This window comes from Anguilla rostrata, chromosome 16, assembly GCF_018555375.3.
Source record: "Anguilla rostrata isolate EN2019 chromosome 16, ASM1855537v3, whole genome shotgun sequence".
Lineage (NCBI taxonomy): Eukaryota > Metazoa > Chordata > Actinopteri > Anguilliformes > Anguillidae > Anguilla > Anguilla rostrata.
In genome coordinates this window covers 19355732-19374232 of record NC_057948.1, presented here as the reverse complement: position 1 = coordinate 19374232, position 18501 = coordinate 19355732, and the positions used below count along the sequence as shown (strand labels likewise).

Below are 18501 nucleotides of genomic sequence, written 5' to 3'. Positions count from 1 at the left end.
TGATGGCGGCCACAGCCATGCTGTTTCTGTCGGTCAGGAAAGGGGGGCTCATGGTTTTGACAAGAACTTTCATATAACCACCACATTGATCTACAATGGTGACGCCAAACTGTAAGCTTTTGAAATGGTAATAATATGGTTAGGAGTAAAGTCATATGACCTTTCCCATTTCCTGAATCTGTGCTAGCGGGCTGAACATTTGACAGGAATATCATTCTTTTTGGTGGGAGAGTTTTCTTATGATCGTTTGATGGCAGGTCAGTCAATTCCCATCACCTACACACCAACACACCAACACACACACACACACACACAAATGTTTTGTTTTATGTCTTGAGATTAGCTGTATGTTCTCGCTGAGGTAGATGAAGATGAGGAAAGGAGCACTGGTGTGGGAGCGATGTGATGATGTCATGACCTCTGAGGAGTAATAAATCTCTGTGAGTGTAGAGCTGGATGTGACAGTGAGCTAGAGCGCTCAGCGTGAGGGGAACCCCATGTCTGTGAATGATGAATGACGGCTTTCACACTCACCGTTTGCCCTTAAACAGAGCCAAGGCAACCCTCCCAGATACTGGGGCGCTAACTGTTTATGCGACTCACATCAACACCGCTCAGGTCAGGCCAGCACAGCTCAACCCTTTTGGTGTCGCACAGTATAGCATTACACAGTTGACCTCAGCACAGCACAGCACAGTACAGCATAGAAAATATCAGTACAGTACGGCAAGCAAAGATCAGTGCAGCACAGATCAGATAAGATCAGGAACTTGACCAGGGTCCTGGCGTGGGTCCTGTTGACTTTCCCTCGAACCTTCATCTCCACGACCCCAGCGTGCTGTTCCACCAAACAAAACAATTCTTGTGCGCAAAAATGAATCGGGACTGATCTGTCGAGCTCTGTTCTCAAACAGCGATGGACACGGGACATGGGGGGGGGGCTGGGCGGGGCTTTGGGAGGACTGGCAGCAGCCTCAGTCAGCAGCCCCGCCCCTCTGACCCTGTGAGTGGGCTGATGACGGCCCAGATCAGTAGGAATGCAATCATGGAGCCTCTCTCCTGACAGCCAGCCCGGGGGCATTGATTACTCCCCGCGATACAGACCGAAGACAACACACTCTGGGCCTCAGGCTCTGTCTCCTCGGACTTCCCGTCTCCAACAGAACCAAATTAATCAAATTGCTCCCAATTAAGGATTTAACTGTCTTCTCTCTCTCTCTCTCTCTCCCCCTGCCCTCCCTCCCTCCCCCTCTCTTTCTTTCTTCCTTTTTTCCTCTCTCCCTCCCCCTGGCCCTCTTTCAATATTTCCTTCTCATGATGCATAATCTTTCCCCTAAATCAGTTTGAAAAAAATGGTCTCTTTATCCATAACAATTTATAGATGTGTCTTTCTCACAGCCAACCCCTACTGCTTACATAGTTTATTGATTTGATGCAATTACATTTTAGTGATGCAAACATTAAATTAGTTAAGGAAATTCATTCCATAAATGCGCTGAATCAATGATGTATTTCACTCAAAGAATAAGGAATCTGTGTGGGGTGATAATTTAAGTAGGATGCACTGGTTTGCTATTGGAAAGCCAATGAATTACTTTGAAGCCTCCACTGAGCTATGACAGCAAATAGAAGTAACAAATAATAACAAATCTCTATACATACCCTTCATATTTTCAAAGTTAGTTCAAACTACATTTTACATATTCTAAGATTCTGCTGTAGACTAAAAGGTCATGTTACTGCATAAATTTGTATTTCCCCATAAGAGCTTATTTTAAAGATGCAGAGGAAAGATTCCCTCTGCTTCAAGCAGTGCTGTTTAGCTTAAAGAACACTGTGCTGAATATAAAACAGTCCACTTTTACCTGCAAAATAAGCAGTTTTTTATTTTTAAATTAACTTACACATTAGAAAAATAATGTAAGACTAGAGTTTGTAACAATGTGTTACAATGTGTAAACAGCATACTGAGTGTGCATGCACCATAGTGTAATTTTGTGCATTTGCCGATGTGTAGGTTGTTTCCATTAATGCCCAGAAGAGTTCATACCACACTCTTTTCACAGAACTAAAGCCCCCTGCTCTGCTGTACCTTTAGATGTTTCTATTATTGTCCTCCATTCTTCCTACCTTCGCCTCTGCTACAGGGAAGAAGGGCAGCGCCCCCAGTGTGCCACACTGCTCTCTTATGCAGGACAGGATAGCTGGAATGTCTTTGTTTCAGTCTGCACTTTTGATGGGCATTAATAACACAAATAAAGGGGCTCTTTAGGTAGAAGAACATGATTCGTCCCGTAGCTCCAAGATTACACACACCCACCTCTCTCACTTGAAGGGTCAAGAGGTCATGAACTTTGGGCCACAAGTATAAATGCAATGAAAAGCAAAGAAAGGAATTCAGGTCTGAGTATTAGTGTGTTTCTATTCCCCTTCTCTGCTCCGTTCTGTATTCTGGATTAAAATTTATTTTGCTTCGCCAACCTTTAAAAATGGGGAACAAACATGGTCTTATCCTTCGGTCTCTCGGTATGTTTCCTTTGGTCCACTCAAAAGGAAGGACAGCACCTCTCTGAACCCCTCCAATCCATCAGTGCACCCATAAAGTACACACACACACACCGGCAGAGCGACAGGCCTTTCAGCAGCTTCTCACCCACACAACCCGTGGATCACTCAGCTACAGCACACTCAGGCTGTTTTGCTCTTTATGAGACACTAGTACATTATGTACATGTATTGCATGTGTGACATTTGGTTTGGGGTCAAGAATAGTCCCGTGAAAAATTTCCAGTGGTAATATTTTATAATTATAATGCTGATGATGTTATATCCCGGAGCAATAACAATGACAGTATTATAATGCCCAATCCTTAAAGAGGGTGACCAATAACACAGTTTACTGAAATTCCACCATCTGAAACATCAATTCTGGGGTTAACGGTGGTGCAGTGGATGGCACTGTCACCTCACGACAAAAAGGATGTTCCTGGGTTCAAAGCCTTTCTGTGTAGAGTTTACCCTCCCTATGGGTTTCCAGCGGGTACTCCAGTTTCCTGCCACAGTCCAAAGACAGGTTAGGCTAACTGGAGAATCAAAATTTCCCGTAGGTATAAGCATGCCCTGCAATGGACTGATAACCTGTCCAGGGTGTATTATGCTTGCCCAATGTATGCTGGGATAGGCTCCAGCCACTCTGCGACCCCGACCAGGAATAAGCAGGTTAGATAATGGATGGATGGAAACAATTGATTAACGGACAATAATATTTAAACTGTAATAGCCTATTCATAGTTGTAATCAGTAGAAACAATTGACAACACAATAAACTGGGATAATACACTTTCTCTCTCATCCTTAGACAAGCACAAACTCCAAAGCCCAAGCGCAAACAGGGACATTATTATTTGAAATGCCTTTCACAAACTCACGTTTCCATTCCTGATTCCTGCGGTTCTTGCAGGTCAGGGACCTTCAGTCATGTCTAATCCTAATTCTTCTGAAGAGTCTGTCCCATACCAAACTGCCGTGACCATTAGGATATTACCCCAGGCATCCCCAGGGGTGCAGTTTGGCCCTAGCCGGGTGGAAAGAGCAGTTGTGCATGGGAGAGCCTTTATAAACAGCTGTGCCCTGTTTCAGGCACACAGACTCAATTAAACACTCTGTGAGGAGACCCTTACTGGTTACTGCTCTTACCCGTGTACAGCACACATTAGAACAGCTGTATGGTGTAGGGGTTAGTGTGCCAAACTCGTGACCACAGATCCCAAAACTACTGTTCAATTCCCTAAACAATTTCCATTCTCTTTGGAAAACGTTGAATGGAAGGGGGAAAGACTCCTCTGAAAATGGGGTGTGTGTTTATGTAGATTTAGAATTGTCTCCTGACAAGGTATTTCTGCAAAAAAAGATAATTGGCTTTGTTCAATTGTTCACCATTTGCCATTTTAATCATCAGTAAAGAGTGATGCAAAATTGCCTAATTCAAGAATGGGCAGTTAGACACATGCATTTATTTGAAATACGTAACTTCATGTATTTCATATGTAATATTGACTGCTTCCCTCTTTTTTTGATAGTTTATTCCCTGTTTGCCATTTGAATGGTAGTTTACGGATATATTTGTTTGGGAGGGATTTTGTATTTTGTAAGAAGATTCATTTTACATTTTAACCCACCCCTGGCTAAATTTCTAAGCCGAAGACACCACCAAATGAGAAGATTTATCCACCAAAAATGTGAACAAATACAATAGAGTTTTTAAAAGAATTACCTCCTTGTCATTCTCAGAAAATAAGAGACTGGCTGCTGTTCAGATCACACATCTTTGCCTTCCCTGTAACTTTCAGCCATTTCTGTACAGCCAAAAAAAGCAAACATATTTTTTTTACTGTTGGCAGCATCACATGTACGAATGAAGAGCTCTTAGCCATTTCAATACCATACTTAGAAAGACATGTGCAGTGCTGTCAAGACAGTTGCTCAAATCCTCCTATAACCTGAATTACGACTGCCGAGGGACTCACAGAACAATACCTCATGGCCAACGCTGTGTTGTTGGTCCGCTACTGCTATATTTCCCCCGGCACAGGGAGTAGGTTCAATCTATTTTTATGTTATTTTAGTCATATTTTAAAGTTGCACATAATTGTGGTCTCCAAGTAACACTACATATATGGCCACATGAATGCGTTGCAGATTTGGCTGTCTAAAAAAGATTTGTATTCATATGCAGTGTTAGGAAAAATTCCATTCGAACCAAACAGTCAAGCCTGGATTACTGAAAGTAAGTCAGCACTGCTTCCCAATCAAGAAGACACACGAGCAACACTGTACAAGCTGCAGAGGATGTGCTTACATTACATTATTCTCACTGTGACTCTGGTCACCTCCGGTCATCAGTTTGTGGGACAACAGTAGCCATTTTACTCAACTTTAATGAAGAAATATGCAGGAATGGTTTTAAAATCAACTGCGGTTTGTAATAACAGTTTTTCTTGAGCCACCCCGCCTCCCCTCCAGCCTCCAGTCCGACGTGTGATTGAGTTACAAAGGAGGACGTTTTTGGAACAGGTGCCCACAGCGTAGTGAAGGCAAGAAGCCCTCTGTGTCCACCCTCCATGACCCTCCTGACCCTGCTGGAGAAACATGACTCCTGTACACAGACTGGCACGCACAACACAGTCTTCATGACTCCACCGGGGGAGTGGGGGGGGGGGGGGGGGGGGGGGGGGGTAAAGAGGGTTCAGACTGCACTTAGATTTGAATCCTGCGAAGCAAAGAAAAAAAAATGTATGCATTATTCCAAGCTGAAACACACTCAAGGTTAATAATTATTATATGTGATTATGGTTGCTATTCAAACAGCTTTGTGCTAATCCAGACCCCTGGCATTAAGAGTGCTGCTGGGGGCCATGTGGTGCGTTAGAAACAGCATACGCCCTCTGAGGATGTGGCAGAGCCAAAAGCGGCTGCTTCCACCATGTCTCCAAATGGGACCCGGCAGTGGAAGTGTTAGCGCTCACTCTGTGTATAAACTTGCTAACACAGGAACCTTGCGTCTCGGCACCGCTGTCCAGGACCGATCTGCTCAGCATGGTGCTGGTCAGAGGGTTTGACTGACACTGAAAAATACACTGTGCATCCAATGCCCTGCCCTCACAAGAGTGATGGGAATAAAATCTAATTTAATGTTGGTATTTAAAATAATAACAATGATAATAATAATAATAATAATAATAATAATAATAGTACAGAAAATGCTAATAATTACATAAGCTTGAAAAGAGGACATTTTCGATGCCCTTTCGTGATTAACATTATAGCAAAAACCTGCTGGCTGTCAAGATCCGCAATCCACACGTACCATTAATACAGTAACTAAGACCTCATTCCTATTCACTTATTCTTAATACATTTTCTCTAGGTCAGGATTTTGCAATATAGTGCTTTGTCACATAATCGCTCCTTAAACTTCTGGACAATTCTGTCCACACCGCACTTAAATATGGCCCCAGCGAATAAAAGCTTGAAGCACTGAGCGCGTTGACAACGTCCCGGAGAATGGGGAATTTCTTTCATTCACTGTCAATCACAACCGCATAGTGGGCGCGTCTATTTTCCTTTTTGGACCAATCCTTGTCTCAAGGGGGCAAGACATGAAGACTTCAGAGCCAATCGGCGTTCTTCGTTCCTGAACTTTTGCTACTCTGAGCAAGTTAATACATCTGGGGGTGTGGCCGCGCCTGACTGACTCCAGTAGGAAAGCGCGTTAACTCTTTAAGAGCTGAACAGTTATAATAATAATAATAATTATTATTATTATTATTATTTATTTTACACTGCTTTGTACGCAATGCTTAAATGCCATCTAGTGCCAAATACCTATAGCCAGAACAAAGTAAAAATATCTGCGTCCTGCCCACGTGACAAATTTTAATGGCTAGGCACAGTAGCATTAATTAAATGCTTTAACTAAACAGGGAAAAATATGACAAGCTTTAAGATACCTCTTTGGAAAAGTCACCCACCTGGAATTCCCCTGTTCCAACCTACTGTTATTCACAAAAAAAACTCATATTAGTTTACAGTGCATTGACTTTTAAACGCATACTTAAATTTAAAAAAAAAAAACTCGTTATAAAATTTGCATTATTTCATTTGCAGTTACAGCTGACATTTCCTTGTCACAGTGCGACTTCTATCTGAAACGTGCTTTAATGGTTTGATGACGTGCGAAAATGCCTTAAACAATACAAACAAAAAATAAACATTTAAAAAGAACCTTAAAGGTATTCTACCTTACAGATTGATGTATGAGGCTGGAATTCACACACAAATGAGGGGCCCAGCGCGTCATGAGGTCATATGCTGGAATTTTGTGGGCTTCCCGCTCCAGTGAAAATTCCTTGTGTGCAGGTAACTTACTCCCTGTGGCACAATTGCAAACCCGGAGGGGAGTGCACATGATGGGCTTGCACCTTGGTCACTGCAAGACTCAACCACTTTGTCACTAAACTAAACTAAACTAAACTAAACTAAACTAAACTAAACTAAACTAAACACTTCAAACATAAAACAATTGTAGAATTATGCATACTAATAATAATAATAATAATAATAATGATGATGAGGATGATGATGATGATAATAATAATAATAATAATGTAGCCTATCATTAAATATCATATTAAACACACACACACAAACACACACATACAGTTGACCGCCGATTAAAAGATGCGCTCCACACATCCGCACATTAGTACGATAGAGAATTAGAGAATAGTCTTTAAAGAGGGACGAAGTGGATGTTATGCCTTTAAGAGTTAAGAAACTTGAAACCTTGTTTGCGCAACAATCAGTGCAGCTCACAGCCGCCAAAGTGTCTAGACTAGCACATGATGGGAGCCAGCCAATGGCTCCATAGCTCTCCTCGGGGGCCCCGTGTGTGTGTGTGCGTGCGTGTGTGTGCTTCAGAATCTGAAAAAAAGAGAGAGAAACGGAGAAAGAAAGAAATCTGGGGTGCTGTTTGACCAGATCTGAACACGGAGCCAGGGGTACGTCGGAGCCCAGGGATTGTTCCTACACTCATCCTCAAGAATATTAGGATATATTGGGATTGTTAAACGAATACTTATATCGCGGAAAACCACTGGGATTGAGAGTTCTGCAAGGATTTTCTTGGGATTAATTTGCAGCGGAGCCGCTCCATTCATGCGCCGATTGCCGCTTTAAAAAGAAAAGAGCCGAGGGTGTTTCAAAGTCCAAAAACACAGCAGAGCGCGAGCCGATCGGTTTCTGTCGCAGTGTTTCCTTGGGATACTACTTAATGTACTTTTTCTTTTGTATGCGTTTGTTTTTGCAATCATGGGACTAGAATAGTGCGATATCACTAGATCATTTTTTGCAAGTGCCCCCTTGCCGTTGCTTTGTCAGAACATACACGAATTATCGTGTTCTGTGTTAGGATTCTAGCTAAAGTGAATGCATTTTGATTTCTATGTGGCAGTGCATTTTTGTCACCCCATCCCTTTTTAATGCAATATATAATTTTAGCTCATACTCTAATGTTGCGGCTTGGCCACATATATACAGCATTCGGCTGTGCATGCACTGCACGGCATCTACAAATCATTAATGTTGTACGACGACCTTAAAAATTATTGGAATCCACACAGATCTGAACAAAAATAGAACACATATAGATTTATAAATTGTCGTATGTTCAGGTCGAAACGCTCAGGTCTTGTGCGGCGACTCTGGAGAAGCCGTTTGATTCCCGATAGAGACGGGGGAGATGGAAGTAGCAATACCGGCGAGGGGGGTCGGGACGATCTGTGCGGCAATAACCCTGAAAAGATTCCCAAAACGGAACTCAGACCGGTGACCCGAGGCTGGTCGACTGAGGGGGACTTCGGGAGAGAGTGCACCAGAAATAACGCAGAGAGCGGCGGCTCTAGGGTCATTTTGGACCAAGATGGGGGTGCCATGTGTGTCCTGGAGCAGGGAAGCCCCCGATCCGCGCAGGACGAAAGCAAAACGGTGACATGCTGTCTATTCAAAGACCGGGACTACACCGGACCCAGAAGCACTGAGACGCCTCGGGGTAAGGAACCTGGTTCCTGTCAATTCGTGCTAAGGAACCGTAGTTTCCGGGACACCGGCTCTTCTGGGGGACAGGAGGTGAAACCCCGTTCTGTAGTCGAGCAGGAGCTCAAGACCGCCACCTACACCCTTTTAAAAAGACTAAAGGAAAAACCGCTGGATACTCTGTTGGAGGCCGTGGAGTCTAAAGGGGGGATGCCGAGCGATTGTGTTATGGTATCTCGGACGGAGTTGCGGTTAGGCGGCCATATGGCCCCTCCGCATCTGCTGCTCTGTAAGCTCTACCGCTGGTCTGACCTGCAGCACACGGCTCAGCTAAAGCCGCTTTGTGAGTGCCAGAGCTTCGGTGTTCAGGATGGGCCGGCGGTGTGCTGCAACCCCTATCACTACAGTCGACTCTGTGGTCCAGGTAAGGCCACCTGTTAATAGATACATTGCTCATTGATTCTCACACCGATTTTCACAGTCTATAAGCGAAACATTTGAGGATATTTATGGTAGGCTACGGGTTTATCTGAGGAATGTTCGTGTATTGCCTACTTATTTTCGCGTTCTCAAGGACGCAAAACGACATTTTTATGGACAAAATAGTAATGCATATGCGTGACAGTAAGGTAAGTAATCATCAATGCCCGAGTTCGGGCCCTTTTCTGATTCGAAATCAATTTGGTGGTAAGTGAATTTCAGTGTCGTTGGCATCTTCTCATTAGGTATACATTTCAGGTGCATTTCTGAGCCGGTTCTGTCATTCCCAGAATTTACAGACGAATTAATATAGAGTCGATAAATTGCCTCCGTCCACTTTATACATTAGCAATAAAAGTAAATGAAGTCGGAATGTCATACTGTCCACCAAATGTAGGAGTTGCGGACTAAATCATTTGCCACCACTCTATATAGCTTTATAACAGAAGTTGTGTGTTCAAAAAGAGAAGAGTTACCAATGTATACTATTAACATTTGCAGAAATCTCGGATTGTCTATAATGCACAGTTCATTCCAAAAATGAGGCATGTGTTTCAGTATTTTCCTATGATCGGGTCTGTACACTTTTTCAAATATGCAACAAGCTGGACAGCCCCAAAACGTATATCTGGTGATGTAGATTACTCTTGCAAACAGAGTATTGATTTAACTTGAGTTTAAAGAAGAGGCCTATTCCCTGGAAGTAGTAATAATAGTATTCATTTTGGATATGACTTTTTCAACCTGCACATTATCAACTGGATTTTATTTCTGAGGTATTTATGTAGGCTGCACATAGTACCTAAACTGTTGATGTCAGGATGAAGCATTATGACAAAAACTGGTAATGAGAATATATTATGACATGTGTATATTATTGTTAGGCCTATACGTTATTTCTATGGAGGGTGCAACAGATACAGTAAAGTGTGTGTGTGTGGACAAAACTAGGCCATGATTTGTAATACTGCAAGCAACTGTTTCACAGTACGTTGAGCTAGCCTATATAACTTTTGAAATCATTAGTCCCATAGACCACTTCAAATAGGCCTATATTCCACACAGGCTATACACATTGGACCTTAGTGCTTTGAGTCTTTAAGATAATTTGTGTAAATCTGTAAAACAACCTTCTGTTCTCAATAGCTGGTCAACTGGTTCCATGGCGTCTGTGAAGTTGGACCGGTTGGCCCCGCTAACCCCGGGGACCACGTGTGAAATCGCGTGTGAAGATGCGAGCTTTAGTATTTCTATCTTCTTAAGCTGGCGCGGTGGTTTGATCTTTCCATAGCCCCCATGTTCACAGGAGCTAGTTGGCCGTGACACGCACTTCAAAGCCTGGAATTCACGATGACAAAACCGATAGTGTAAACGTGGGAAACTCTTCAACATTTTGTTTTCTGTACAGCTGGCCGTTTCCCCCTTTTAAACAATATAATACATTTACTAACACATTGTCTCACAGAAAGAGAAACGCTAAACATTCCCGCCACATCTTAATGCAAAAGAATACTGTTATGTCGATACACATTACAGTCTAATCTTGTCTCCTATGGCTAACAATGACCTTCGGCAGTTGATAACCAAAAATGTACTCTAACCTGTTTCTTGAAGGACATTAGAATTAGACGGGTTGTCACGGAGCGGTCATGGTATTAGAAAGAAAATTATATGAAATGAGAAACACTTAGTGTTCGGTTACTATTAAACTAATAAAACCTTAATTTTTAAAAGTAAATTTATGTCGGTCATTTCCTTTTCTAAGGAACCCTCCATCCAGTAAACACACGAGCGTACGCACGCACTTTGTTTAATATTTAAATGTAACAGACAGACAGCGCCCTCCACTTTATTTTGTTGATCGCTAAATCTTGACAAGTAAATAGGAGTTAAACCACAGTCGGGAAAAGACAGTGCACGACTAGGCGAAGAGAACAGGGATTTAGATAGACAAAACCTTTTTATTCTTCTTTTATTTAGGCAGGCATTATGCCTTTGAAATGAGATCAGTTTCAAGTTGCGCTTTAAAAGCCCTTTTTCCTAAGGAGGTCCCCTCGTGCTATTTAGGTGAAGGAGCGGTGATAATATACAGTTTGCATAATGCTGGCGCCAGACTGACTAGCTGTGTATCTGAGTGACTGAGTTAGGATCCTGGCAATTACTGCCGCCACTCTTAAAGAACCCGCTACAGCTCTGTTTTCATTTTCCTCTTTTCCTTTCAAAAACCTTTTTCCTTTCGGCAAATTCGTTGCGTGCTTTGGAAGTTTGCTGTCCTAACGTCTGCCTGTTTTTAGACCATTAGCAATTCATTTTTAAACAAAACTCGTTTTTTTATTAACAACAACAAAACAATTTGGAAGTTTGTAAGTGCAGCAATGGAAATACGTTTGTGCATACGCATACAAACTGTATGCTTGGGACTGTGTTTAAAAAATATTTCATTGTAATCCTAAACTTGGAAAATGCTATGTTTTCACATATTTGTGTTTTTATTATATTTTTATTTTATTTAGAATTCTGGCATGTGTAAGCAACATATAAAATATGTTTAGTACCTAACTTTGTAAAGTCAGGGGGTCTCTGTGGGGGACTCAACCTCCAAATCATTAACTTGGCAGGAAGTGTATCTTAAAGGTCATATATCATTTGCAGTATTACTTCGTGAAAGAAGCTGGCCTGCTACATATATTTGCTTTTGAATATTTGCATTTTGAGGGAATACTGAATTTTATTATCCAGAAAACCAACCAGAGATAAAACAACCAACAAAGATAGAAGAATAATTAATGATTTCCCCAGGTCCACTACACCATCAGCTGAAACATGTGAATATAGCCTATATTTCAGAAATCACCAGGCCATTTCATTTGTTTGTAATCTAATTTGTTGCCGAAATATTCAAAAGAACATCAATTTGACGCTGTTTCTAGAGTAATAATAAAGAAGCAATACAATTAGCTTTAGCTTGTATTGTTTAATATATAATAGCTCTTTTTGCATGTCTTCAAGAGTATAAACAAATGAAGGGCCACTTCCTTTTCTTGGTAGATGACAAAACAGCATGATGTAATGTAGGCTGAATGTTATGACCTCTTGTGATGAAAAATTAATGTGGATGCCAGGTACTAAATATGTTCTGCTTTTTCCAGAAATGTATTTGTAATTTATCTTTTCCCCTGGGGGGAGCAAAACTTCCAGTCTAGAACAGAAATGAAATGAGTTTATATTTGCTCTACTCTACATTCTTTATTTAATAATTGAGCGAGTCTCAAAAAGTTTTGGAAGTGTGGTGGTGGCCGGGCCTTTTATTTCACGCAACATTTCCTCATGCTTCTCTGTCGCACTGGTGAACTTCTTTACCTCCCTACCGCTCACATTTAAGTCTAGCCTTTGTGGATTAAAATTCTTAAACCACTATTTTAGTCAGAAGCTGGCTCCTGAAATGGCATTACGGTAATCCACTCTTTCCCAAAAATTCCAGATAAAAAAGTCTTCAGTTTAAGACGCGAACATGGCAATCACTGAAACGCTGAGCGCTGCAGTCGCTCCCAGTCATTTGCGCTGCCTTCGTATTCATTTGAGCAGTTAGGAGGCGGAGGGCAGAGCCGCCGTGGTGTTTATTAAAGTCTGAGTCTCGGGGTTCTGCCGCCGGTCACCGCCCCGGCACCCTGCTCCCGCAGACCCTTCCAAACCTGATCCCCTGGCCTCCAGGGGAGCCGGCACGCCCTGGCTGCCGCGTGCGCGTCCCACAGCTCCAGAGTTATGGAGATGTGTTGGGTTGGGGTTGTGGTTTTCGGATACTCTGCTGTTCTCCAGACTCTGGCCACTTATCTTCAATTAAATCTGCTGCCAGCTTTTGACATGAGCTCTATATTCAAAAGTGAGATTGATACTTTTTTTTTTTTAAGTGGGAAGGAGGCTTTCTGGTCCATGGTAGTGTGGTGACTGGTCTTTGCTGAAAGAAACAGAGGATTCCAAAAGAACCTGTCTAATGAATGTTCTGTGTTTCAGAGTCACCTCCACCACCCTACTCAAGGCTCTCCCCCACTGAAGAACTCAAGCCACTGGGTAAGTCGGCAATGTGCACTACATTTCCCATCACTGTCTCCACCTTCAGACAGGAAATGAAGAGGTTTGAAAAGGAACTTACTGTCTGACCTTCTCAATAAATTCATGTTCATCAGCAGTTTTTTAGAAACATGCTGTAGCCGCCCGTTTCAGTGAGAGGGGAGGAAAGATGTTTCCACAATCAAAATATTCAGTGATTATTTAATGCTTAACGTTGTTTTTCTGAGTCCAAAATGATAACGTGTTGTATCCGGTTAAAATGTACTCTTGTTAGAGCTGATTTAAAATGGAAGATTTTGCTGTGTACTGATGTAGAATATGTAGAGAAATTCTGCATTATGGGTACACTAATGAAACTGGGGACCCTGGTGCTGTGCAGATTTGAGACTGCACAGTGCAGAGACAGCATGTTGTAGAACCGCTGTGTTCGGATGCATTGGAGGTGCACAGGCTGGGCTATCTGTGGTGTGGGGCATAAGAACCACAGTGTTGCGCTGCTTGACTCATTGAGCACTTTTGATATTGGTGCGGTTTGTGTCCATGCTGCAGCTGGGCAGTGCTGACCTTCTTTGGGGGCAGACATAGGGCATGGTCTGTTAAAAGCCACTGATGGGTTCCTATCCCGGTATGACATACACCAACAGGCAACACAAACCAAGCTGGGCCATACCTCTCAGGGAAACATGACTTGGTGATGTAAAATACATTATAGTGGGCTGCAGATATATCAGGAAATATCACATTAGTGGATTATGGGAAGTGCCATGGTTAATGCCAGACTTCTGTTCAAGTGATACTTCTTCAACTGCAGACATTAAATCTATTATTCCAGTTCTTAGTTTATGGGTCTGTGATCAGGTGTTGCACAGTGGGCAGTGCACAGTTTTAGACCACAGCACCAGACATCAGAAGAATGTGGTGACTAATGAAGGCCCTGTGAAAGCCCAAACAGTGATCGTCCTGTTTTTTTCTTTTTGCAGATCTGTCAGATTCAACATTGTCTTACACTGAAACTGAGGCCTCCAGCTCCCCGAATGCCACACCAGGGCCCTTCTCAGGTGAGTGCTCGCTCTAGAAAGCACACAGCCCTCCCGGGTCCATCGGCAGTGCTCCAGGTCCGAACGGCCCACTGCGCTGGGCCCAGTTTTGATGCACAGCGCAGTGTAACACACTGGAACGTGGGTTATATTGTGCTTTATATCAGCTTTGTTCATTTGGTTTGCCGTAACTTCCTAAGTTCATCCCTGAGTTCAGTGGGTACTAAGAAGAGTCCGCCTTGTGTCACATGACAGAAACCGCCAACATTAAAAGATAAGTGTTAATACATGTGAGCGTGCATTGCCTCGCTCCGTCTAGATATTAATCCTTTGCTCGGTGTGCTTGTGCCAAGATCTGACTGGCGGCAGTGAAAAATTATCGGTCAGTAAGTTTAAACAACAGCAAGGTCTCCTTTATTGCCCTTGTGCTCGGTGCGTGCATGCTGTTTTCAGTTTCAGACCCCTGCTTGAATCAAAGGGGCCAGTGAATCACCCTGAGCAGCATGACTCTCCCCTCTTATCTCACTTCCCGGCTATCTGGCGCTCAGATCTGAGAGAGGACTGTGTGGGTAGCGTGCCGAGGGCCATACTGGTTAGGGCGATTGGTGCCGTTTAGTCTGTGCAGCGCCCCAGGCAGGTGTAATGAACAGGGGCAGGTAGGAAAGCAGCGCTCGGTATGGGGACAAAAGGTGAGGAGCAGAGCCTCCCCAACAATGAGGAGGCACGCTGAGGTAGAGCTCCCCCTGCAGGGGCCCAGAAGAACATACAGGGATCTGCTGCTCTGCGCGTAAATGGCATAGCCTGCTCACTGTTTGTAAAATTTCATTGGGTGTCCAGGGGCAGACGTAGAGATCATCCATAAGTACGGCTCACTTATGAAGCTCTACAAAGCCCTGGCAGCTTTCAGGTCTCTGACCACCTTTTTAATCAACATTGTTACAGTATCTCAAATGTGGATCTATAAGGGGCAGGGACTCATGCATTATTGTGCATGACGTCTTGTTTATTGTTCAAGCTATTGTGTAAATTATGACTGGCCACCTTTCCTGGGTGTATGCCTGGCATTTCAGTGGTCTGGCCGGTACAGAAAGTATTAATACCGGGGCTAGAGTTGAGCAGCTAATCTAATTCTCCCTGGTGCAGCGGTTCATTGGTTGCCGTTCAGTGTGTTTGGATAAATGGGCATACTTTGTGCTTAATTTGTTTTTATTTTTGAGTCGGTCTTTGCCTCGCCAGATTAAAACCCATTAAGATGTCTACAAGCCATGGGGTGATAAAGGTTTCTTTGTGAAGGGGCTAGAGAGGGAAGTGTGGCATGAGGAGTGACCACAGCTAGTTTCTCCTTGGCTGCTTTTTTCTTTTGAAAAAATGTTTGAGTGGGCTCACACTGTAATAAGATCCACATAACCCACCCCCGACCCCCCACTCCTCAAATCTCTGTTTCCAGACGGCCTCCAACCAGGCTGGGGACGGAGAAGGGGCCTGGAGGAACCTTAGCTGTGAATGGAGGTGCAGTAAAGCACTCCTCTCTTATGAAATTGGAACCATGTTTATATATGGTCAGGATCAAAGTTACGTGCAGAGGAAATGCAGCCTCTGTAAATGAGGCTGCGTAGGGCCCCTGGTGTGGCGATAGGCAGGGGAACATCATTTACAGGCCCCTGACCTCTGAAGTGACTGGCTGGCTTTCTGACTCTTCTGGGCGGCGCTCCTCCCTTACGATAATGCCAAAATTGCTGCCGCTCCCTCACAGGAAGCAGACGAGGAGAGGTGGAGGGTGGACACGTCATGCTCAAACTTTATGTTCCCAGGTCCTGATCCCGCTATCGCTTGTGTACCCGTTTCTCATACCCGCACGACAAGCCCATTTTCCCTTTCTGGGTGGGAGGATGTCAAAGTCCTGCAGTGACTCACCTCACAGCCATTTTAAATGACAGCCACAGAGTTATTGTGTGGTATAGATTAGCCAACCAGTCGTTAGAAGAGACAGCCATTGTAGGATAGTTGCAGATTGAGATTTGCAGAAGACTCCTGATAATTCATTTAACCAAGAAAAATAGATGTCCTGGTGGCCCTCAAAAATGTTGTTGTTATGGAGGAGTTCTTTGTTGTTGTTGGATAGGGGCGTGTGTAGCTGTGATTCCTCCCGTAAGTGGGAGAACCTTTTCTACAACTGGGGAACATGGTGCATACAGGTCAGTGCTCTTTCATAGAGAGCGCATTCTCATACAGCCTGTCTTGTTTGCCTGAAATCTGGGTAATGCAGTTGGCCCGATTATCTTATTTAGCCCAAAGTGCTGAACCATACAAGGGAGCTGAATTCTCCCACCCCCCTGGCCCCCTCCCGCCTGGTTAAGTGTTTGGAAAGAAAAGATCAATTTAACAGGAGTTGTATGTGTGGTCCTCCACACTCCCACACCCCCACCCCAAGCAGGAACTAGTTAAGCTCTTAAAAGCAGGGCTTGGGGGCATGTGGGGGTTAGCCAAATGTGCAGCAGCAGATAGCAGCCCTGGGCTACAGTAATACCCCTGTCTGAACATTCCTCTTCTCTGTCAAACAATGGCTGATGAACGCATTTGAACTGGTCGGGTTGGTGGATTAGCTTTTTTTCTATTACTTGAAGGGAACTTGGAACTTTTTAAGATTTAAGGAACAGGGTAATAGGTGATGTTACAAAAAGTAATAGGATGATCTCTTGCATTAGGGTACTGAGAAAAAGTTAGGAGCCTTTTATCTTCAACTGCTTTTGGGTACCAGGTGAAGCAAGGACTGCTACCTTAATGACATAGCAGTGCATTATGGGATGTATGGCAGTGGTTAGCAAGCTGACCGTTCTGTTTTTATGCATCAGAGAAAGGCCCTGTGATATGTGATCCTCACTGATCTGAGTATTAAAACCAGTCTAAGGTAAGTTCTCAGATTTAAGCTAATCCCCAGCAAAATCTGAGTGCAACTTGCGCACTGTAGTATTAGTATGTATGTTTACGTCTTTCTTTTCAGTTACAGTACTTCTGTATGTGTCTCTGGTGTGTGTGTGTATGTGTGTGTGGGTGTGTGCGTGTGTATGTGTGTATGTGTGTGCGTATGTGTGTGCGCGTATGTGTGTGTGCGTGTGTGCGTGTGTGTGTGTATGTGTGTGCGCTTATGCGTGTGTGCCTGTATGTATGTGTGCATGAGTGTGCGTGTGTGTGTGTGTGCGTGCGCATATTAGAGTGTGGCAGCATACGTCTTTGTGCGCCTGTGTGTGCGCCTGTGTATGACTGCGACTGAGTGTGTCTGCCACACACGACTGGCCGCACACCTGTTTCCTCGCTGCCACGATGCGGCCCATTGGAGATGAGAATATTGCGCTCTGAAGTGGATCTCATTGCTTCCTGAATGACTGGGTGAGAGGCAGAGGGGCAGCTTTTTGTGAGCATGTTTTTCTTCCCCTCACACACTGAGCCTGTGAGCTCTGCAAGTTTTTTCCTTTCTTTTTCACTCTTTGATGACGTGCAGGCAATACTCCTGGTCTGAGAAGCAGAGTGAAAAGAGGGAGTTGTAAACGCTTTACAGCTGTTACTGCACTGCACTCATGTAGCGGTGAGACAGCAGAGAGTCAGGGCTGCCAGCCCATGATTATTCGATGATAATTATAAAATTTAAACAATTAATTAACAATAAACCACAAGGCAGTGCAGACGATCTTATTTGTCAATGAAATTAATCTCATGATCTGTCACAATTAGCTCTGAACATGAAGCAGAATATTAACTAAAGAAAGACATACATATATGCATACATGCATACATAGATACATACATGCCTATACCCATTATGCCTGTAGGTGTAGTATCATTTTTCCCGTCCATGATATAGTGTTTTTCTGGTTGCTGCTGTGCCTTGTGTGGCAGGGTTTCCGTGGTTTCATATTTTATGTAGGGTTGACAGCGAGCAGCGTGTCCTTATTCATTCCTCTGTTATTTCGCGCACACACACAGGCTTGTGCAGGTATTCAAATGGTCCCGTTTTAAAGGTGTGTCTTTACCTTAGAGGATAGCACAGTAAAGTGGGCCTCAGCAGTTGGACACTTCCTTAACTTGAACATTTCATAATCTGTGTGTCTTCTGTGTATCATATAACTTGCAGCTGGAATTTATTTGAATAAACAGAATGGGAAACCCATCATAGCTCAAGGAGCAAAATGTTTTCTGTACTTACCATATGTTCATTTCTAGTACATTGCTTCCAGCTAACCACAATATTTTATACATTTTTCAGAAATTCTTTTGATGCGTAGTTGTGCCTGTAGAGTCTGTGCAGATGGCAGTTGAAACTTCGGTG

The 18501-nt window shown here is 43.5% G+C and overlaps 1 protein-coding gene across 1 annotated transcript in view; it reads left to right on the top strand.

Moving 5' to 3' along the window:
- The first annotated feature begins 7410 nt into the window (after positions 1–7410).
- The window catches only part of smad6b (SMAD family member 6b), a 30390-nt gene continuing 19299 nt past the window's right edge, over positions 7411–18501 (top strand). Inside the window, exons 1-3 of the mRNA XM_064312642.1 lie at positions 7411–9016; positions 13084–13140; positions 14121–14198. Of these exons, the coding sequence (XP_064168712.1) occupies positions 8224–9016; positions 13084–13140; positions 14121–14198 (928 nt within the window). The 5' untranslated portion in view covers positions 7411–8223. The remainder of the gene's footprint in view (positions 9017–13083; positions 13141–14120; positions 14199–18501) is intronic.